The sequence below is a fragment of the Macaca thibetana genome, chromosome 11 (assembly GCF_024542745.1).
Source record: "Macaca thibetana thibetana isolate TM-01 chromosome 11, ASM2454274v1, whole genome shotgun sequence".
Classification (NCBI taxonomy): Eukaryota; Metazoa; Chordata; class Mammalia; order Primates; family Cercopithecidae; genus Macaca; species Macaca thibetana.
The window spans coordinates 21560230-21584500 of record NC_065588.1 but is presented as its reverse complement, the minus strand read 5'-3'; the positions used below and the strand labels follow the sequence as shown (position 1 = coordinate 21584500).

The 24271-nt window shown below is 37.5% G+C and overlaps 2 protein-coding genes across 10 annotated transcripts in view; one reads left to right on the top strand and one right to left on the bottom strand.

Moving 5' to 3' along the window:
• Positions 1 to 24271, top strand: part of SLCO1A2 (solute carrier organic anion transporter family member 1A2) — a 168156-nt gene that overhangs the window by 41393 nt on the left and 102492 nt on the right. Inside the window, exon 3 of one of the 9 annotated variants that reach the window (XM_050747616.1) lies at positions 13072 to 13199. The exons of the other annotated variants lie outside the window; for them this stretch is intronic. The gene's annotated coding sequence lies outside the window, so the exon portion shown is untranslated. The remainder of the gene's footprint in view (positions 1 to 13071; positions 13200 to 24271) is intronic. 9 annotated transcript variants of the gene reach the window in all.
• Positions 9506 to 14624, bottom strand: IAPP (islet amyloid polypeptide). The gene is made up of 2 exons (XM_050747650.1): positions 14185 to 14624; positions 9506 to 10767 (listed from the first exon to the last, which is right to left on the bottom strand). The coding sequence occupies exons 1-2, from the start codon at positions 14262 to 14264 to the stop codon at positions 10578 to 10580; spliced, it is 270 nt and encodes an 89-aa protein (XP_050603607.1). The 5' UTR covers positions 14265 to 14624; the 3' UTR covers positions 9506 to 10577.

Here is a 24271-nt window from a genome sequence, read left to right as displayed (position 1 = left end):
CTATCTCTCTCAAGTTCAAAATTCTCTAGGGCAGGGGCAAAAAACCACCAGTTTCTTTGCTAAAGCATAGCGAGAGTCACCTTTGCTCTAGTTCCCAAGAAGTTCCTCATCTCCATATGAGACCACCTCAGCCTGCACTTCATTGTCCAAATCACTATCAGTGTTTTGATCAAAGCCATTCAACAAGTCTCTAGGAAGTTCCAAACTTTCCAACATTTTCCTGTCTCCCAAGCCGTGCAAGTCTCTAGGAATTTCCAAACATTCTCACATTTTCCTGTTTTCTCTTCAACCCTCCTAGCTATCCAACCTCTGCCTGTTACCCATTTCCAAAGTTGCTTCCACATTTTTCCATATTTTTAGTTATCTTTACGGCAGCGCCCCACTAATCCTGGTACCGATTTACTGCTTTAGTCCATTTTCATACTGCTGTGAAGAAATATCTGAGACTGGGTAATTTATAAAGAAAAAGAGATTTAATGAACTCACAGTTCCACATGGCTGGGGAGGCCACACAATCATGGCAGGTGAAGGAGAAGGAAACACACGTCTTACATGGCAAAAGGCAAGAGAGAAGTACAGGGGAATTGCCCTTTATAAAACCATCAGATCTCGTGAGACTTATCCCCTATCATGAGAACAGCATGAGAATAACCCACCACCATGATTCAATTACCTCCCACAGGGTCCTTCCCGCAATATGTGGAGATTAGGGGAGCTACAATTCAAGATGAGATTTTGCTGGGGACACAGTCAAACCTTATCACTAGGTATTGTTATATGCTAAGGGTTTTTTATACATTATTTCATCCTCATATCTTTGCAAGGCAGATTTTTTAAAATATATAAATAAGAAAGTTGAAGCAAAAAGAAGTCAAGATATGTATACAAAGTTTTAAGAAACAGCCAGTATCCTAACAAATGTTTGCCTGATTCAAAAAATCCTGTCTTTCCCACTGCACCAATGACTCTACTGTAGTATCTTTCACTGTCCTATTGATTTTTTGCTCTTCAGCATCACAGCAAGACATTCTTTAAATTTTAAATTTTACTTTAATATGAAAGTTGAAAACACTTAGACAATATCTCTTGGTATAGCCAGATAATAATCATAAACTTAAAATCAAATAAAGCTCTGAAAACAGAGTTTGAATATCTGGGTACTCCAAGGGCTTGGTTCTGGTTCATATCCTCTTTTATTTTCCAGTGGCTTTTCTGCAGGAGGGGTTCCAGAAAAATATGGTTTCTAAGCACCTCATAAGGATCAAATATTGTTTTCAGAAGGCTGATGAAGCTTCAGAAAAACAAATGTTTCTGTTGTCTTGCTCCTTTCCCTGTCTTGTCGTGCCAGCCTCCTCTACCCATCCTCCAGGTTAACATATTAGGATTTCAAAACCAGAGTGAAATAGATGCTTTAAATCCTTATCACACCCAGACGTGTGAAGAAAAGTGATTGCAAATGTATATGGCTCTCAAAGCCCAACCAGAGACATTGTACGGTAACAGGACTCCTTCATGCCCTTCTCTTTTGCTCTTTTTCCGTTTTGCTTTCCTTACACTTTACCCCTACCATTCCTCTACCAATGTTCTTGCTGAAGGGGCCTATCCTGTTCTCTTAGGGCTTTGTTCTTAACCAGCTGTTAGCTAACTTCAACTCTTTTTTTTTTTTTTTTTTTTTTTGAGACGGAGTCTCGCTCTGTCGCCCGGGCTGGAGTGCAGTGGCGCGATCTCGGCTCACTGAGCTAACTTCAACTCTTATTTGATATTGATGAGAGTTTTTATTTCAAGAAGGATTTGTCTTTTAATGAGAGATTCTTTGACTAAAAAGCACTTATTATGCACAAGAATGAGTTTCACATTATAGAAATTTATGGAGTAAATTCTGGACAGAGTTTCTGCTCAAGATCTGTTGCTTGATCAGGTTATTTACCAAAGTGGAGGCATGGAGTCTATATAAAGAAGTGAATGATCAGAAAACAGAACAGAGTTTTATAACAGTTATAGCTGTATGTGGGACCACAGCCTCTTAGCTTTCATGTAAGCTTATACTAAATTTTCAGCATTTCAGTTCCAGAGGTTTTGTATTTATCTATTTATGTGATAATCAGGGCATTATGTCCATGAAGGTAAAAAAGGTTTTTTGTTTTTTTGTTTTTTGGTTTTTTTAGTTTTCTTCATTTTATTTTATTTTCTTATTTTTTTTCATTATACTTTAAGTTCTAGGGTACATGTGCACACCGTGCAGGTTTGTTACATATGTATACATGTGTCATTTACATTAGGTATATCTCCTAATGCTATCCCTCCCCCATCCCTCTGCCCTACGACAGGTCCTAGTGTGTGATGTGCCCCTTCCTGTGTCCAAGTGTTCTCATTGTTTAAAAAAATCTAAGTGGACACTTTTTTGATATATTTCATTTTTCTTTTTATAATGCCTATCCATGATTTCAATTTTTAAAGTGTTTATTAATGCAGTTTGTTATCTATGTGGTAAGATTTCTCACTACTTAAATTATATCGTTTTAGAATTTTAGAATTTCTTCCTGCTCTTCTAATCTACTTACAACCCTGATAAACTTACCAGATATGCTGTTTCTATATTGTCTGCGATATCCTTTCAAGGGTTTGTGTGCCACTTCTTACTGATGTAACCTTTGTTCTAAATAGCATAAGGAATGTTCCCACAGAGAAGCGGTGGATTTTCAGAACCAGTATCTTTATGGTTCTTTAAAAATTTTGTAATTCTAGATGTGGTTGTGCAGTACAAGTTTCTTTGTGTCATTTTGTTATTTGAGCAGAGAAGGTATCTACTTATGCAAATTTTATTTAGGATTTGGGGAGATTAATTTCATTATTCTGTTTCCCTTTTTGTTCATCTTTGAACCTTTCTCTGCATTGTTTTGTAGCCGCTTTTGTGACTGACTTATTTTCTTCTCTGTCTCTTTTAAAATTCTTAATAAAATTAATTTAAAAAGTACCCACTGTAATACCATACCATTCTTTGGTTTGTGTAGTTATCATTGTTAATTCAGTTATCACTGATTGGACATCAAAGATATAACAGATACTTCGCATATTTTATTTCTAATCTTCAAGAAAACTATGCAAGATAGATATTACTATCCCTGTTTTACAAAGGAAGTATAAGATGCCACACTCTATCAACTTAATCACACTGTATTAAATTATAAATCTATATTAAAATAATTTGTTTTTTCGTTATTCATAGAGTAAATGTAGTCAACCAATATGTATTGAGCATCTGTTATAGGCAAGTAATGGGCTTAAATGTTGTGGGGATTACAGAGATGACTCATACATCCTTGACCTCAGTTAGTCACAGGTTCTACCTGTGACTTTCTTCAAGGTGGTCTCAAAATCCCAACCACTAATATCACATCAAGTATAAAAATAAGCTAACTAAACATGTTCAGTCACTGAGTGAACGTCTGTAAATTCAGAACCTGTATTTATATAGACTCTTACCTGTGTAAGACTCTTATCTATGTATGACTGAAAGAATCATGACGGGCTCTACGGACAGTGTGGTCTTTGAGCAGAACCAGGGTACAGTGTAGATCCCAGAGGTGAGGAAAGGATATTTCAAGGGAGTAAGTTGTATAAGCAAGAACGTGGAGGCAGGTGAGTGTGGGGTATGGGATCGTTAATGCATAAGGGAAGCAGTAATGAGGCAGATGAAAATATAGACCAAAGTTCCTTTGAAAGGACATTAAATGACCAGCTACAGGATGTGGATCTATTTAGTCGGTAAAGGTTTTATTGAACCATAAAAGAAAATTTTCTTAGTTGTATACAGAACAAAGAAAATAGAACAATCCCATTTGGATTTTAGAAGAAAAAAAAGATGTGCTACCAGCAATCTTTCAGTGTTGGAAATATTTAATAAGTGTATTGATTTTTTTTTAACTTTCTTCCAGTTAAAACCTTAAAACACAAAATAAAACAAAACAAAAGTATTCCATAATGGGTAGGGTAAAGATTGTTATTCTCAATGTCAGACAAGGTGATAACTATTTTAGTCTCATTCTTCTTTTGCCTGACCTGTTTGTCCAGTTTCAAGACAAACTGATTTGGCACGGTCTGACATTCAATAAAACAGTGCAAAGTGGGAGTAAAAGAAAAATATTTTTATTTGGACATGATGTAGAGAAATTTTCTGGACTTCTGAGTCAATATACCTGCGTTTCAATCCTGAATCCACCCTTACTATGTGATGTTAGATAAGTTAGCTTCCTCTCCTTTCTCCTTTCCTTTTTTTTTTTTTCTTTTTTGACAGAGTTTCCTCTGCCGCCCAGGCTGGAGTGTAGTGGTGCTATCTTGGCTCACTGCAATCTCTGCCTCCTGGGTTCAAGCGATTCTCCCACCTCACCCTCCCGAGTACTTGGGATTACAGGTTTCCGCCATCAAGCCCGGCTAATTTTTGTATTTTTGTAGAGACGGGGTTTCACCATGTTGTCCAGGCTTGTCTTGAACTCCTGACCTCGTGATCCGCCCACCTCGGACTCCCAAAGTGCTGGGATTACAGGCGTGAACCACTGCACCAGCCATTTTCTTTCTTAAAAATTTATTATTGGCCAGGTGTGATGGCTCAGGCCTGTAATCCCAGCACTTTGGGGGACCAAGGCGGGTGGATTATGAGGTCAGGAAATCGAGACCATCCTGGCTAACACTGTGAAACCCCGTCTCTACTAAAAATACAAAAAACTAGCCGGGCGAGGTGGCGGGCGCCTGTAGTCCCGGCTACTCTAGAGGCTGAGGCAGGAGAATGGCGTGAACCCGGGAGGCGGAGCTTGAGGTTAGCCGAGATGGCGCCACTGTGCTTCAGCCTGGGCAACAGCGAGACTCCGTCTCAAAAGAAAAAAAAAATTTAGGCCGGGCACAGTGGCTCACGCCTGTAATCCCAGCACTTTGGGAGGCCGAGATGGGGCGGATCACGAGGTCGGGAGATCGAGATCACCCTGGCTAACACGGTGAAACCCTGCTCTACTGAAAATACAAAAATTAACCGGGCGAGGTGGCGGGGCCCCTGTAGTCCCAGCTACTCGGGAGGCTGAGGCAGGAGAATGGCGCGAACCCGGGAGGCGGAGCTTGCAGTGAGTGGAGATCGCACCACTGCACTCCAGCCTGGTCGACAGAGCAAGACTCCGTCTCAAAAAAAAAAAAAAGAAAAAGAAAAAAAAAATTTATTGTCATTTCTTTATTTCAATAGCTTTTGGGATACAAGTGGTTTTTGGTTACACGGATGAATTATATAGTGGTGAATTCTAATATTTTAGTGTACCTGCCACCCAAGAAGTGTGCATTATATCTAATGTATAGTTCTTTATTCCTGGCCCCCTCTCATCCTCCCCCCTTCTGAATCTCTAAAGTCCATTATATCACTCTGTATGCCTTTGCATAACTCATAGCTATAGCTTAGCTCCCCCTTAAAAGTGAGAACATACAGTTTTTGGTTTTCCACTCCTGTGTTACTTTGCTTAGAATAATGGTCTCTAGCTCCACCCCAGTTGCTGTAAAAGACATTATTTCATTCCTTTTAATGGCTGAGTAGTATCCCATAGTGGGTAAATACCGTATCTTCTTTACCCTTTCATTAGTTGATGGGCACTTAGGTTGGCTTCACACCTTTGCAATTGTGAATTGTGCTGCTATAAACATACGTGTGCAAGTGTGTTTTTCATAAAATGACCTCTGTTCCTTTGGGTTGATACTCAGTACTAGGATTACTGTGTCAAATGGTAGACCTACTTTTAGCTCTTTAAGGAATCTCCTTACTCTTTTCCATAGAGATTGTACTAATTTACATTCTCACTAGCATTGTGTAAGCATTCCCTTTTCCCCACATTTACACACTATCTATTGTTTTTCTACTTTTTTCTTTTTTTTTTCTTTTGAGACAGAGTTTTGCTCTGTTGCCAGGCTGGAGTGCAGTGGCACGATCTCAGCTCACTGAAACATCTGCCCCCTGGGTTCAAGTGATTCCCTTGCCTCAGCCTCCCAAGTAGCTGCGACTACAAGCACGCGTCCCCATGCCCGGCTAATTTTTTGTATTTTAGTAGGAATGGGGTTTCACCGTGTTGGCCAGGATGGTCTCCATCTCCTGACCTCATGGTCCACCTGCCTCAGCCTCCCAAAGTGCTGGGACTACAGGTGTGAGCCACCACACCTGCCTGTTTTCTGACTTTTTAATAATGGACATTCTTGCAGGAGGAAGGTGGTGTCTCATTGTGGTTTTGATTTGCATTTCCCTGATGATTAGCGATGTTGAGCATTTTTTTCATGTTTGTTGGCCATTTGTATATCTTTTTTAAAGTAAATGTCTGTTCATGTCCTTTGCCCACTTGTCAATGGGATTATTTATTTTTTTCTTGGTGATTTGTTCGAGTTCCTTTTAGATTCTGGATACTAGTTCTTTATCGGATGTGTAGTTTGCAAATATATTCTCCAATTCTGTGGGTTGTCTGTTTACTCTGTTTATTATTTCTCTTGCTGTGCAGAAGCTTTTTAGTTTAATTACTTACATCCCATTTATATATTTTTGTTTTTGTTGCATTTATTTTTGGGTATACCAGTTAAACTCTGCCATTTTGTCTCTTAGTGTATATACTTGAGCCTACTTACCCAGCTTCTGAGATCTTATCTGGAAGCTGCTGATAATCAGTTTCAGGTGTTTTCTATCTATTGGGAGTCTACCTTTCCCTGGTGCTGGCTGCCACCAGTTATTATTTCAGAGAGACAATTTGACAACCCCCTGACCATCAGCTGACGGTCGCCTGATAATTCTTGGTTGAGCGTTGGGCGAATGGGGACATAGATGGGTGTGGGTAGGGTTGGGGAACCCTCTCGTCACTGCTCATGCTTGCCTAGCTACCCATTCTAGCACTTGGAAGCCTAACTCACTCAGGTTACTCAAGGGTACCTATGATTTCATGTACACACTGAGAAAGGTTAAGATAAACGTAGTCACCAAAATTTTACTGTTGGTACCTCTAATTACAGTAATTTAGTTATTCTCATTATTTTTTTCCAAAGTAGTTGTGCAAAACCAGAGAATACACTCAGTAAGCTCCCTGGCAGTAAGGCATTCTCAACCTTAATGTATTTGATTCCTTACTGAGCTGCAAATACCAACCTAAGGAAATAATGCTGAATTTGTCTAAATGCTTCACTTTCATAAGAAATTGAATGAATAAACTTTAGAATAAAATCTACAATTAATATCCGATGTATCCACATAGTAATCTTTGTGTTATAGAGTGTTATAGAGTCACTCAAACTATATTTTAATCCCTAGCACCAGAGGTTGTTGGGTTACTATTCATAAGTCCTCTTGTTTAATTCCTGGGAATTGTATGCTACCATAGCCAATGTCCTTGAACATCATATGCAGTCATTAAAATTGTGTTAACACGGGCTGGGTGTGGTGGTTCACGCCTGTAATCCCAGCACTTTGGGAGGCCGAGGCGGGTGGATCACCTGAGGTCGGGCGTTCAAGACCAGCCTGACCAACATGGAGAAACCCCATCTCTACTAAAAATACAGAATTAGCCAGGCATGGTGGCGCATGCCTGTAATCCCAACTACTCGGGAGGCTGAGGCAGGAGAATAGCTTGAACCCGGGAGGCGGAGGTTGCAGTGAGCTGAGATCGCGCCATTGCACTCCAGCCTGGGCAAAAAGAGTGAAACTTCGTCTCAAAAAAAAAAAAAAATGTTGTTAACACTAGAAAGAGAGATGGGGGAGTTGAAATAAATTATAATGTTAAATGACAAACACATATATGTAATATTTATAAACCTAAATATAATGTTGATATTATAAATTATGGCATATTATAAATTACATATTATGTTATATATATTTATATTATATATAGATGGGATATAATATAAAACTGTAGACTATTGTGGGAAATTTTTCAAATAAGTTTGAGAGATTATAATTTAATTATACCTTATTCAATTTGAAATACTGGGTTTGAGTCCACTTTGAAAGAAGGACCAATAATTGAACATCACAAATATAAATCTATATATTCATCTATTTATTTCAATATGTAATTCATGACATAAAATGTATTATAAATATATTTGTCTGCCTCTATACACTCATGACCACTACCACTTACCACCACCAATGAAAGCCTCTACAATTTGGTAATCTAAGACACACTTCATATAGGGAAATTTTAACATAGAAAGGTAAGTCAATGAGTCAAATTTCCACTTAGATTGAAATGCTTACTTTTCCTATTTTTTTGAAAGTACAAGTTGAGTGCCTTTAGAAATGGCATAACGCAGCATGATGGCAGTTTATCTGAATTAATGCTACTTCCATAGGTTCCTAACTCAAAGTCAGGGAAAAGCAGATATTCTATGTGAGGAAAAGAAAGAGAGATCAGACTGTTACTGTGTCTATATAGAAAGAAGTAGACATAAGAGACTCCATTTTGTTCTGTATTTGAGATGCTGTTAATCTGTAACCCTACCCCCAACCCTGTCTTTGCAAGAGACATGTGCTGTGGTGACTCAAGGTTTAACTAATTTAGGACTGTGCAGGGTGTGCTTTGTTAAACAAGTGCCTGAAGGCAGCATGCTTGTTAAAAGTCATTACCACTCTCTTAATCTCAAGTACCCAGGGATACATACACTGCGGAAGTTTGCAGGGACCTCTGCCTAGGAGAGCTAGGTATTGTCCAAGGTTTCTCCCCATGTGATAGTCTGAAATATGGCCTCATGGGAAGGGAAAGACCTGATCGTCCCCCAGCCTGACACTCGTGAAGGGTCTGTGCTGAGGAGGATTAGTATAAGAGGAAAGAAGGCCTCTGGGCAGTTGAGATAGAGAAAAGCATCTGTCTCCTGCCTGTCCCTGGGCAATGGAACGTCTCAGTGTAAAACCCGATTGTATGTTCTATTTACTGAGATAGGAGAAAACCGCCTTAGGGCTGAAGGTGGGGCATGCTAGTGGCAATGCTGCTCTTTATGCACTAAAAAGGTTTATGGAGTTGTTTGCATATGCATATCAAGGCACAGCACTTTTCCTTAAACTCATTCATGTCACAGAGATCTTTATTCATATGTCTTTCTGCTGACCTTCTCCCTACTATGATCCTATTGTCCTGCCACTTCCCCTTTTCCGAGATGGTAAAGATAATGATCAATAAATACTGAGGGAACTCAGAGACCGGTGCCGGCGTGGGTCCTCTGTATGCTGAGCGCCAGTCCCCTGGGCCCACTTTTTCTTTCTCTATACTTTGTCTCTGTGTCTCATTTCTTCTCTCAAGTCTCTCGTTCCACCTAAGGAGAAATGCCCACAGGTGTGGAGGGGCAGGCCACCCCTTCATTCTATGAGAATCTGACTCAAAGCAAAGCATTTCATCTCCTGTCCAACATTGCAGCTGCTATCAAAAAAAGTGTATCATACACATAAACCTCTGCCAGAAATGTCCAATTTATTAAACAAAGGAAATAATTCCTATACAGCAAATAGTTTCCAGACGTCTGTGGTCTTTTAACTGAAGACACGATTAATAGAACACAAGTTGTTTTGCAATACCCTGCATAAAAACACGATTGAGGTTTGCTGAAAGCCACTTAAACAGAATAAAGGGCATATACATTTAACAGAAGCTCACTGCTGCTAACACACAATGAAACTCTCATGGATACAAAGTGGTTTTATATTTTTAAATAGCCTCTTAGAACCAGCAAGCACAACAAACAATGGACTTTAAAAAATATTTTGACTGAGTCAGGAGCAGGATTTTCTTTGTTTTTAAAACAGCATCCTATCATTTCAGAAATCTTCTGCAAAAAGGAATTGCTTAACACGGGTACGTACATTCACTAATTTGCTTAACAGGGGTACTTACAATTACTAATTTTTTTTCTTTCTTTCTTTCTTTTTTTTAATTTGAGATGGAGTCTTGCCCTGTCACCTAGGCTGGAGTGCAGTGGCGCAGTCTCGGCTCACTGCAACCTCCCCCTCCTGGGTTCAAGTGATTCTCCTGCCTCAGCCTCCTGAAGAGCTGGGATTACAGGCATGTGCCACCATGCCCAGCCGAGTTTTGTATTTTTAGTAGAGACAGGGTTTCATCATGTTGGTCAGGCTGGTGTCGAACTCCTGACCTCGTGATCTGCCCACCTCGGCCTCCCAAAGTGCTGGGATTACGGGTGTGAACCACCACACCCGGCCCAATTACTGATTTTCTAATGTTAAGAATAATAACTTTATTATTAGCTGTTTACAATTTACTAAGGTTCAAACTACTGTTTTCTCCTTTGTTCTTAAACCTGTGCCACTGAGATATAGGTCCCAAAATGATTTTTTTATGCTTTAAAATAAATATCTATAGTAAAAGCATTTCACTTTAAAAGATACCATATTTTTATTACGGGACCTTAGTACTGTATATAAAACAATCTTTTGACAATGTATATGTCCTGGCAACAAACATCAGATACACAGACCATATATTCACACTGGAAATGAAAAAGGCAGTGTTAAATTATACAGGAAATCTCTAGAACATAAAACAATAACTATAGAGTTACATCGTCCTCTAAAGGGGCAAGTAATTCAGTGGCTCTCTCTTTAAAACCTCTACTGCATTCCTCTTGCCATATGTATTGGATCCCACGTTGGTAGATGAGAGAATGGTACCAAAGTTGTTGCTGGAACGAACTAAAAAATTTGCCAGGCGCTGCGTTGCACACGTGGCAGTGTTGCATTTCCGCTCTTCCACCTGATGACTGGTGACATGGAACAAATGTGAAAAGTTAGAGCCTTACTATTTTAGTTGGATCCAGCCACGTGACGTCAAATATCTCGTATTGATGAAAACTAAAGAAACAATTTTCACAAAAGTAACTCAGGTTTGCAAACACCTGGATGACTGAGTTGGTTTTTTTGTTTGTTTGTTTGTTTTTGTTTTTGTTTTTTTTTGAGACAGAGTCTTGCTCTGTCGCCCAGGCTGGAGTGCAGTGGCGCGATCTCGGCTCACGGCAAGCTCTGCCTCCCGGGTTCACGCCATTCTCCTGCCTCAGCCTCCCGAATAGCCAGGATTACAGGCGCCCGCCACCACACCTGGCTAATTTTTTGTATTTTTAGTAGAGACAGGGTTTCACCGTGTTAGCCAGGATGGTCTCGATCTCCTGACCTCGTGATCCGCCTGCCTCGGCCTCCCAAAGTGCTGGGATTACAGGCGTGAGCCACTATGCCCGGCCTAAATTGCTTTTCTAAAAAAGACTTTTCACCTAAATATACTATTCAGCATATATAAGATTCTATCTAAAGCAATCTTTAGGATGGAAAAAGATGTCTAAAATGGTTAATAAAAGGCATTACCTCCCCGGTTTCAGGCATTTTTTTCTCATTGACTGCCTGGACAGGTAACATATCAGCTAGTAACACACATTAAAGTTGTTGACCACTTACAGGCACATATACACATGGAAATTCTTGACTTTAAGAGAGTTTAAACAGAGATGACAATAAGCCAAAGTATAACTCTTAAATTGCCTCTCTTTTAAATTGTAGCTCCAGAGTTTTAAAAATGGCTTTAAAGTGCTTCCCTGCTCTCAGCTCTTAACATTCACCTGTGGAAGTATGTGAGCTCCTGCAGGGAGATCCTAGTGATTACATCTTGGCATCTATGTAATTACATTTTTAACTATCCTTTGATTACCTGCCAGGCAGATATTTACAAGGGAGTGTAAAAAAGTTGGTGGGAAAGTATGTGATCCTTTTATCCTATTTCATACATTTACAAATTGAAAAAATCTCTAATGAGATGATTAAATTTTATGAGGAAAATTACACTGAATAATATTAGTTTTATTTTTGAAAAGAATTTAAAATTTGACACATTTTCCACATATATTTTCCTAACTTTCTGTGAGATACGTAGAATAGTACCTGATTTAACATCTCAGCATGATAAATCATACACCTTTTAACAAATGTTCAAACATACTCATTTCAGGCAACACATTAAAAAGCAATTTGAAGATTGTTTTACAAGATTTCTAATAATTCAAAGTTAAAGATTGTTAGACTAACACCAAAATCATTTAATAATAAGTAATATTATATTACATATTACCCTATTTCTAAGAGAAGTTTCTCTCATAATAAACAAACAAGCATCTATAAAATCATAATGGACTGGGTTCTGTGGCTCACTCTTATTTTTTTTTTTTTTTTTTATTTTTTGAGACGGAGTCTCGCTCCGTCGCCCAGGCTGGAGTGCAGTGGCGCGTTCTGGGCTTACTGCAAGCTCCGCCTCCCGGGTTCACGCCATTCTCCTGCCTCAGCCTCCCGAGTAGCTGGGACTACAGGAGCCCGCCACCTCGCCCGGCTAGTTTTTTGTATTATTTTTAGTAGAGACGGGTTTCACTGTGTTAGCCAGGAAGGTCTCGATCTCCTGACCTCGTGATCCGCCCATCTCGGCCTCCCAAAGTGCTGGGATTACAGGCTTGAGCCACCGCGCCCGGCCTGTGGCTCACTCTTATAATCCCAGAATTTTGGAAGACTGAGGCAGGAGGAAGGCTTAAGCCCAGGAGGTTGACACCAGCCTGCGCAACATAGGGAGACCCTTTCCCTATAAAATAAAGATAAAACAATTAGCTGTGTATGGTGGCAGGTGCCTGTGGTCCCAACTACTTGGGAGACTGAGGTGGGAGGATCACCTGAGCCCAGAAAGTCAAGGCTACAGTGAGCCATGATTGTACCACTGTACTCCAGCAGCCTGGGTGACACAGAGAGATCCTGTCTCAAAATAAAATTTTAAAAAAGAGGGTAAATGTGCTGAGTAAATTTCCATATCTATTGAAAGAAAGTATCAAGATATAAACAGATATAGTAGGAAATACTACTGATTTTCCTATCATCATTCAGTTATTCTGCTTATCAGAAACTTCATGTCATTTTAAAAGTTATTTTTATCCAATAAAAATCAAATAGAAAATTAGAGTCAGTTCTGAGAAGAACACCCTGTAAACTAAATAAGTCTTGAAATGACAAAAAACATGATTCTTGCTATTTATTATACATAGGTGCTGTAGAAATCTTTGCATACTGCTATGGGCTTCCAAGAAAAACGATCTCAAAGGAAAACAAAGACAAGATGATGATCATTCTAATGGGAAGAGTTCTAATATGACAATGCACACTCTTTACAAAGGTAAACTTAATTCTTCTTGGTGTTAAAGAGTGTGTAAGTTCAGTCCCATAAGACTGTATGCAGCAAAACTGATTTAGGCACAAACAAATCCTCACTATATTATTTATGACTTATGCACAGATTTGAACTTAGTAATCCTTTAAATTAATGGAGAATTACAGTATTAAAGTTTCAGTTTGAAAATTGTAACTACTCTTAAAAGTTTTACGTGACATAATTTTTAGACTTCCTTAATTACCATTTAAATGTCAGGAAACCTTTCATACAAAGACTTCCCAGGAAATCCTGACGTATATGTTCCCTATTGAAAGTAATTTTAAAAAGTATTAAGTTTATAGCAGCTTAGAAGTAATATGTATGAAGATTAACTTTTTATAAATCTGTTTCACTCACAGAATAGCTAGCTAACAATATAGAATAAATCCCCCAACAGCAAATGACTTTTTAACTAGTTCTTTTATGTTTCATTTCTTAAAAACATTAATTTGCTCCTGATTATTTCTATACATTTCCATTTCCACAAGATGTAAAAGTTTTGAGTATTTCCAGAGACATTTGAGGAAAATAAAAATCTAAGTAAATATACAAAAAGAATTACACTTGGTACAAAAATATATGCTTTACTTAAGTTCCTCTGGTTTGTTTCAGTATCAGGTTAATATAGGAGAAATTACTACCTTTTGATTTTTTTTCTGCTTCATGTTCTGGCTTTGCCCCTCTAAGTTCCAACCATATTTCTCTTGGAAATATGCTGGAAACTAAATATGTAACTGGAATTATCCATTCTTGTCTGTCAGAAGTTCCATCAAAGATATTTATTTGCCACTGGTGTTATTCTTTAAAGAACACAGAATTCAAGCAACAATGGAATAACTGAAGGTACTGTTCTTAAGCATGATAAATTTAAGGCTGTTAGTCATTTGACAGTATTTAATTCTAATTTTCCCACACTTTACAGAAGAAATAGGATCTTAAAGTTACCAACCTTTCAATGGGTGTAGCTTTCAGATGGTTTAATGCAACAGAGAGCACGATGAGAAATACTTGCAGCTTCAGAATGCACATTGCTTCTCAAATTTTCTGCAAAGAATAATCCAGCACTGAAATCAAGAGATTTCTTACAGTTCTAATTGATGTAATTTTAAATTAGAGCCTAGTTTTTAAAAGAAACATCTTTTTAAAACATAATTTACAAGGATCAAAATTTTTATTGATTTAGTCCCTAATACTGTCTACTTTTCAAGTAATTTTTAGATTTTTACTTTTCCAATTTCCTTATCTAAACAATCTGAACATTTATATTGTAATATGTTCTCCCTTTAGCCTTCTTTGAAATAAACCATGAATTTAACACCAAGTGTACATTTTTCTAAATAAATAAAACTTTCCCAGAAATAGGAAATTCTTTACCTTTTAATGTTTCAACGTCAGCAATATCAGCAAATGCCTCTGACAGAAAGAAAGCTTCAAGAAAAGAGCCCAAGCTTGTATCCACTGGAATATTTACCCTCTCATTTGCTAACTAGTAATCTAGCTCTTATATACCCCTCACACTTTTCACAGCTCTGACATCAGGCAGCTCAGAGAGCCTTGTCATTAATTTCCATCCCTATAGATAGAAAGTACCTCACAGACAGCAGAAGCAGATGGGTCGTTATTACATTAACTCATTAGCAAATATTAACGTAGCAAATTACAGAGTGTCCTTGTGCAGTTAATGGTGTGTCATACACAGCCGAAGTTTGAATTTGCCATCTTTGTAAGACACAAGTGAATTTTCAAGAAGTAAGTGTATCTTATGGTAAGGAACTGATAGAAGGTGGTAAGGATAACAACAAATGTGCATATATGCAAATAAAGAAATCACAGACTTTTGGTATATCTAAACCCAAGTGACCTCAATGGCTGAATCCTATGAAGCTTCAGAAATAAATGGAGATATTAGGGGAAGGTGTATAAAAAGGGCATAAAAGAGAAATCAAAAGTCATTTACAATGAAGTGAGGGGAGATTTAAAAGCATAAGAGTAATGGAAGACCTACTCCGTGGTAGGGATTATTCTAGGTACCAGAGATATGACAGGGAACAAAACAAGATTAGAATGAACAACTGCTACATAACCAAATGAATAAAAAAAATTCATTTGTTGGCACTTACATAGAGATCCATAAGTATATGTAGTCAAGTAGTTTTGGACGACTTTTTCCATTCATTCTTACACAGAAATTTGCAATTGTTTTGAAAGAACAGATTTGTTTCCCTGTAGCTTCATGAGAACATTATGAATGGCTTGACTCAGTACTTTGTACTTTGTCTTTTAAAATGACTTAGTTTTTAAATCTTTCTCCAAATTGCTCTTTTTTTTTTTTTTTTGTATTTCTTTCTCTCTTTCTTTTTTTTTTGAGACAGAGTTTCCCTCTTTGTTGCCCAGGCTGGAGTGCAAAGGTACGATCTCAGCTCACAGTAACCTCCATCTCCCGGGTTCAAGTGATTCTCCTGCCTCAGCCTGCAGAGTAGCTGGGATTACAGGCATGCTCCACCATGCCCGGCTAATTTTGTATTTTTAGTGGAGACGGGGTTTCTCCATGTTGGTCAGGCTGGTCTCGAACTCCCGACCTCAGGTGATCTACCCGCTTCGGCCTCCCAAAGTGCTGGGATTACAGGCGTGAGCCACTGCACGCGGCCTCTTTTTTTGTATTTCTAAATTATATTTGTTATCTTAGTTATTAATATAGCAACTTAATGTCATGTAAAGCAAATAAATTTCAATTGTCAGTGAAAATGTGCATGCCTGTGTAATCTTAAAAAAATTAAAGTTCTCAAACTAGAAACATTAGTTCATTGATTTCACATACTTATTGAAAGTGTAGTAACATAGTTTGAAGGTGTTTGGTAGGGATTTCAGGACCAAAGAAACAAACTTGTTTAGAATCCGTGTTCTAATTATTCAATGATTCTACAATTTTAATATTTTCTGTGAAATTTACTGATATTCCAAAAAAAAAAAAAAAAACACAAAATAAAATCAAAAGATTTGGAATGATAATGCATTTCCGTAAGAAGATAGTGTACTTAATAAGGTGAATATGAGGTAGAAGGAAGGACTAGACTCCAGAGGCAGGGCTTGATCACCAGACCAAATTGAGAACTAGCTAAAACAGGGCCAATGGAAAGCACGCCCCCTAGTGTGCCATGTCAGTTTACCATTGCTGTAGCAACACCCAGGAGTTACTGCTTCTTTCCACCGCAATGACTGGATGACCCCAAAGTTACTACCACTTCCCTTGAAATTTCTGCCTAAACCACCCCTTAATCTGCATGCAGTTAAAAGTGGGTGCAAATATGACTGCAAAACCGCCCTAAGCTGCTACTCTCTGCATAAGGGGTAGCCCTGCCCTGAAGGGCTTATATTATCATTATTGTATATTATATATTATATTATCACAGAGTCATAAATGCCAGAACCGTAACATTGCCTCTTCAACAAAGCTCTTTTCTTCTACCTCTAACTTGCCCCTGAATTCTTTCATGAACAAAGCCAAGAACCCTTGAGGGCTAAGCCCCACTTTGGGGCTCACCCGTCCTGTGTTAAATACAGTGATGTAGAAAGCATTCAAGGGCCGGTGACACTAAAAAAGGTTCAGCATCAAACATCTAGTTAATGCTGAATCCTGGACCAAAGCCTAGCTTTCTGACTCATGGTCTAGTGTTCATTTAGACAAAAATACTTGCCTATTACCTACATTGTTGTTTATTCTATTTTCATAACCTTTTTTTTTCCTCTAAGATGTTAAGGGTGCCAAACATAACATTCAAAATGGATCCTCTCTTACGCTAAGAGAGGGTACGTAGGCAAAATGTTCTATCTAAGGAAAGAACAGGAAGACCTGGTATTTTATAAGGACTACCATATATGTCAGGCACAGTCATAGAATTGATATGTAATATCTCACTTCATCTTTGCACCTCTATGGTGGTTATCATTTGCCCTAATTTATAAATAATGAAACTGAGATTCAAAGAATATAAGCGACTTGCTTAAGGTTACAGAGCTACTCAGGGGCAGAGTGAAAGACAAATTACCATCCGTCTGTTTCAGGATATTTCTTTCTTTGTTAAAAGGGATCTATATTTTCATATTCTAAATTGCTAATTGCTTTCTCTAAGTTGTATATCTTGTTATAACACCTTGAATGATTTTGTTATAGCCAGATGTGACCTTATGCTGGTCTCGTATAATGTTTAGTAAAATCAACATCTATCCCAATCTCAAATAGCTTCAGAGTTTACATGCTCCCTACAGCACTAATGAAAGTGAAGGTGGTATGTGGATATTTAGATTATCTTTACAAGGGCATAAGCTCCTTTCTAAAGGACAAGCATCACTGTCACTTATCTTGGTATATCTCCTCTAGCCTTGCTAAGACAAAGTGTGAATAAGGTGCTGGCAGCTTTTGCATCACCTGGGAGCTTATTAGAAATGCAGAATCCCAGGCCGCACCTTGGATCCACTCTACCAGAATCTGCATTTCAAAAATGATCTTTCCGCCGGGCGCCGTGGCTCACGCCTGTAATCCCAGCACTTTGGGAGGCCGAGGCGGGCGGATCACGAGGTCAGGAGACCATCCTGGCTAACACAGTGAAACCCCATCTCTACTAAAAATACAAAAAAAAAAAAAAAAAAATTAGCCGTGTGTTCTGGCAGGTGCCTGTAGTGCCAGCTACTCAGGAGGCTGAGGCAGGAGAATGGCGTAAACCCGGGAGGCAGAGCTTGCTGTGAGCCAAGGATCGCGCCACTGCACTCCAGCCTGGGCGAAAGAGTAAGACTCCGTCTCAAAACAAACAAACAAACAAACAAACAAAAAAACCGAAACAAAAATGATCTTTCCTTAGTGATTGCGTGCACACTACAGTTGAGAAAAACTGTCCCGTAATACATTCCATTTATTTATGGATTCAGTAAGTATTTACTGAGGATCTACTCTGTGGTAGGAGTTATTCTAGGTACAAGAAATATGACAGTGAAAGAAACACATTCCTGTTCTCACGCAGCTTATAGTCTGTAAAAGAAACAGAGTAAACAAGTGAACAGTAAATGTGCAATTACAAATAGTAAGCACTGCGGAGGAAAAAAAAATATGGCGGAGTTAGAAAAAAAAAAATAGTGACATTTATGCTGAATTGCAAAGCCTAAGAGCTAACGGAAGAGTGATGGGGAAGTATTCAAGAGCAGAAAAAGCATATGCCAGTTCTAGTGAATGAAGGCAAAAGCGGCATGATGCTGGAGATCCAAGCAGGAACCTGCAGGTGTAGGGCTCTGAAGGTTGTGTTAAGGATCTTGGATTTATTCAGATGACAATTTGAAGCTCCTGAAGAAGTCTAAGCAGGGGTATAAAATGTTCTGCTTTGCATCTTTAAAACATCAGTCTGGATGTGGAATAATATGTGATACCTCACTTCATCTTCACACCTCTACGGTGATTATCATCTGCTCTAATTTATAGATAGTGAAACTGAGATTCAAAGAATATGAACGACTCGCTTAAGGTGAAAGAGGTACTCAAGGGCAGAGTGAAAGACAAATTCTCCTCTGCCTGTCCCAGGATATTTGTGGAATGAATTAGAGGGTGGCAAGGGTAAAAACAGGAAATCTATTAGCAGACAATGTCAGTGAGATGATGAGGCGTTAGACCAGGGTGGTTGCTGAGGAGTTAGAGAAGTAAATGACTCCAAGTCATCTTCATAATCATAACATGCTTTGACAATGACGTAAAGAAAGGGAACAAATGAGAAGAGATTGACGATAAACATGAATGTCAGGTTAGGATATAATTCATAATATGTATTAATGGGCTTCTTCCTATCAAATTTTAAAAGTAAAAGATGCTTTATCTATCATTTAAAAAATAATTTTTATGTTTTATCAAATTTGTATGTGTTCAAATGGTATTAGAAGACTACTAATAATCACAGCAGTCCCTTGCCTTAATCTGCCCACCCATAAATTTTGCTCTCCACAGGCACTCAATTTTAACTATTTTAGCTGTTTCTACATTTCAAAAATATTTACTTCTCTGGTCACTCTTGATTTATTAAATTTACATTTTATATGTTGATATCCCATATTAGAGGACGAAGATTCAGCTCTCCTCACTCTTCTTCTCTACCACCATCCTAAAATAGTTTACTAGATTTTTTGAATTATATCAATATTAGATGTACATCTTTTTTTTATTTACATTTTAAAGTGTTTCTTGTGGAACTTTCAAATGCATATAAAATTAGAACAATCATCAACAAATGATCTATCTTGTTCACTCTATGTTCCTACCTACTTTCCTCCCACCTCCCACTGTATTATTTAAAACAAATCCTAGAGATCACATAATTTTAACCGTACATTTTTTAGTGTTATAAAAGAAAGGACATTTTATAGAACGGAGCTATAAAACCATTATCCCATCTACACATACAATTTAAAGGAATTCTTTAATATAAATAAATAATTCATTTAGCATTCACATTTTCCAGTTGTTCACAAATAAAAATTTAACTGGTTTGTTGGATTCAGGATCTAAAGAAGATTGCATTTGGTTGCTCTTTGTGAGTCTTTAATTTATAATTGTCTGTCCTTTATTCTTCTTATTGTTGATATTTAAAAAATGGGGGCATTTGTTGTGTAGAATTTCCCACATCCTGGATTTTGCTGATGGCATATGTGTGGTATCATTTAACATGTTCCTTTCTCATTTGCATTTCCTCTATACTTGTAGTTTGATCTAGAGGCTTGATATGATTCAGCTTCCATTATTTTGGTAAGATAGGTCTCACGTGATGTTGTTTATTTCCTATTGCATTATAACAAGGGGCATATAATATCTTTTATGAGGCTAAGAATGATCAGTGAGTTCAGACAGCAGACAAGTTGTTCATTCTGAGTTCTCTATCAGCCTTTCACTTACTGGTTTTTAGCAATCTTTGATGATAATTGCCTGAAATACTTTTTATTAGGGGTTGAAAGATAGTGCTAGTCTAATTCTGTCATTCCTTTGTCATTTATTAGTTGAAATTCTTCAATAAAAGAGAACATCTCTTGTTAACTATTTGATTACCTTGAGGTAGTTTTAAATGAAAGGCAAGATATATGATTTTTCTTTTTTATTTTTTGAAATATACTTTACTATATATGTATTTTGATTTCCTTTATCTTTTTTGTATTAAAATTATCCCATGTTGGATCAATAGGAATCCCTTCCAGTTGCCTTCTATGTCTTGCTGACACTGTCTCAGTACTTTGATAGCTTTATTAATTTCTGATGAATGGCATGATTTTATGATAGCCTAAATGCTGATTACTATTGAACTGAGTAATATGCTATGAGTATTTTCCTTTCTGATATACCTTTTGTTTTTCTTCTAATTAACATTTGCCTCTTTTTCGATTGCTCAGTTTTAGATTTGCAAATAGTCTCACAGAATGATAAAATATGATATGACCACCCTTCATATGATAATATTTCCTTCTTATTTCCAACTTTCCCTCTCACTGCCCATTCTCATAGAAATCTCTCTCCTATGGCCTCTGACCTCCTCCTTTTCTCCAAACTGATTGCTCTTTTAGGGTTGCCGCCCAGTTGTTTTTATCTGTTTGTTTTTGTACTGAGAAATACTCCCACCATTCTTCCATTTTCAATATACTGTTCTTGTTTTCTTGATTTACATCCTTATTTTGATGGAACATATACTGCAGTAGCTTCCTGAGAATGGACACATGAAAGACTGAGACCTTTTGTTTCTGAGCATAGTTCTAAACACATTATTTTTACTCAGAATTATAAAGGCATTATTTCATTGTATTCTAATCACTAATGTGGCTACAAAGAAAAGCAGTTTTTGATTTTTTGTATTTCATTGCTTAAAACCTCTCTGTAGAAGTCCTTAGGATATTTTCTGTATTCCTGATATGTTTAAATTCATGATGATATGCTTTGGTGTGGATCTTTTTTTATTGACTGAGCTGGAAACTCAGTGTACCTTTTAATAAGTAAATTTGTGTTCTTTAGTTCTGAAAAGTACTTTTGAATTTTTTCTTGATATTTGTCTCCTCTCCATTTTTTCTGCTTTCCTCCCCAAAAGGCTTTTTAGAATTGAATTTATTATTCTTGTATTTATTTATACATATTTTCACTATTTTTTGATCTCTTTAATTTTTTAACTTCTTAAAATTCCTAATCTACCAACTTTTCCATACAAAAACTAACTTTTACAATTATATATATATATATATATATATATATTTTTTTTTTTTTTTGAGACGGAGTCTCGCTCTGTCGCCCAGGTTGGAGTGCAGTGGCCGGATCTCAGCTCACTGCAAGCTCCGCCTCCCAGGTTTACGCCATTCTCCTGCCTCAGCCTCCCGAGTAGCTGGGACTACAGGCGCCCGCCACCTCGCCCGGCTAGTTTTTTTTTTTTTGTATTTTTTAGTAGAGACGGGGTTTCACGGTGTTAGCCAGGATGGTCTTGATCTCCTGACCTCGTGATCCGCCCGTCTCGGCCTCCCAAAGTGCTGGGATTACAGGCTTGAGCCACCGCGCCCGGCCTACAATTATATTTTTAATTTTTAAGAGATCTTCCTTTCTGAATCTTCTTTTATAGCAGCCTGCTTTTGTTTCATTGATGTAATATCCATCCTTATCTCTGAGGTTACTATTTACAGCTTTCTCTTTTCTGGTTTCTTTTTAAAATTCTCTTTCTGTTGTGGTCTTCATTTCCTTCAGATCCCTTTTAAAAAGAAATCTTTTGATGTTTATATTTCTTATTGGAGCTTTCTTTAAATATCTGATGATCCTTATTGGCCCATTTATTTATTTTTATATTGGTGTCATTTTACCCCTTCCTTTAGGGATTATCAAAATGCAATACACTGCATATATTTAAAATGTATAATTTGACTGTTTTTGGTCAATGCACACACCACTGAAACCATCACCACAATCAATGTAACAGACATTTCCATCCTCCTAAAATGCTGTCTTGTAACCTTTTTTAGTTTATCTCTTGCTATACTTCCTCATTTCCTTCCACTCACCAACCCCCTCATCAGGTAACTGCTGCTGTGTTTTTTGTTCTTATGGATTTGTTTGCATTTTCTAGAATTCTGTACAAATGAGATAGTATAGCATGTATTCCTTTTTGCCTGACTTTTTTTTTTTCATTCAGCATAATGATTTTGAAATTTATCTGCATTCCGTATCCATGTGTGTATTTTAAATTGTGGAGTAGTGTTTCATTGTGTGAATATATTACAAAATGTTTAGCCATTTTGTTAATGGACTTCGGGTTGTTTCTAGTTTGAGGCTATTACAAATAAAGCTGCTACAAATATTAATGTACAAGTCTTTCTGTTGACACATGCTTCTTCTTTTCTGTTGTTTAAGTGTGTAGGGGAGAGTTAGAAGTCCATTAATTTTTATTAGTGAGACACTACAACATTGCTTGGGTGTTACATGCATGGACATGGCTTGCCAAATGGTGGATTTCATTGTATGGTTATTGGGTAGGAACAAGATCATTTATCTGGGAGACTCCCAAATATCAGTATTTGTGGTTCTTCTAGCCAGGGAATTTCAGGTTTGTGGTTTTTTTTTTTTTTTTTTTTTTTTTTTTTTTTTTTTTTAATTCACTAATGTTTTCCACAAGGAGCGAATAGTCAAGTTGAGGAAGAGGGTTTACAATTTAGTTGATTTTCCATGTTTTTATTTTTTTTTTTTTTTTTGTTTTTTTGTTTTTTGAGACGGAGTCTCGCTCTGTCGCCCAGACTGGAGTGCAGTGGCCGGATCTCAGCTCACTGCAAGCTCCGCCTCCCGGGTTTACGCTATTCTCCTGCCTCAGCCTCCCGAGTAGCTGGGACTACAGGCGCCAGCCACCTCGCCCGGCTAGTTTTTTGTATTTTTTAGTAGAGACGGGGTTTCACCGTGTTAGCCAGGATGGTCTCGATCTCCTGACCTCGTGATCCGCCCGTCTCGGCCTCCCAAAGTACTGGGATTACAGGCTTGAGCCACCGCGCCCGGCCGATTTTCCATGTTTTTAATCTAGTGTTTTTCTTCTTCCCTTTATGGTGATTGGTTTCCACAGACCTAGAGTCTATCAAGTTTAATTTATCCAGAGATTAAACTCTTGTTGGGATTAGAGAAGGTCGTTACCTGGATACTTGGAAGGAAGTATGCAGGGAGGGTCTCTCTTAAAGTCCATAGTCTTAAAGTATATAAAAATCTTCTAGCTTTTAGTCTTATCCCATGGCCTTGCTTCTGAGTTTTCCAGGGTCTAAAAATCCCTAGACTTGCAGGCACACTGGAGTAGCAGCTTGCTTCTTGTTAAGATTGCCTTTTTAGCTAAGGGTAGGATTCTGAAGAGAAGTCATTACCGCTCCTCAGTCTTTTGCCACCTTCCAAATATATGTGAATATTTTCAGCCTGTTATTGTTTCCTCGCTCATTCTTTTTGTCCATGTGTTCTTTTTATTTCTTTGCTTTCATTTTAATATTGCCATAGTTAAATGAAGTGTAACATTACATGTTAATTCCTTCAGGAATCTGTTTGTGGCTTTGGTAGGTATTTAGACTTATGTATTAGAATTCAGTGTTTAATGGTTTGCATCTTTATATTTTAAAAGTATCTCCAACAAATTGCTTTTTATTTTGCTTTTAATTTTTCCAATATTGTTCATTTATTGTTTGTAGACTTTTCATGTTTCAAAGTTAATTTTTAATTATAACAAATTAAAAAGAGACTAAATATTGAAAAGTATTGACTACTGATAAAATATAAGGTACAAAATTATCTATGTATGATGATAGAACTATACACAATATTTGCATACAATGAAAGAAAACAAAAATGTCATAATAGTTTTTGTGTTAATATTAGGTCATGGCTGACATTTCTCTATGCATTTTTAATGTTGTTACATAGTTTTAAAATCATCTTGTTAGTGGATTGCCACATAGTTTAAAAGTTGCATCTTTGTTCTAAACATTTTTTGGAGAGGAAAAAATGTGTTTTTAAATCTGTGCTG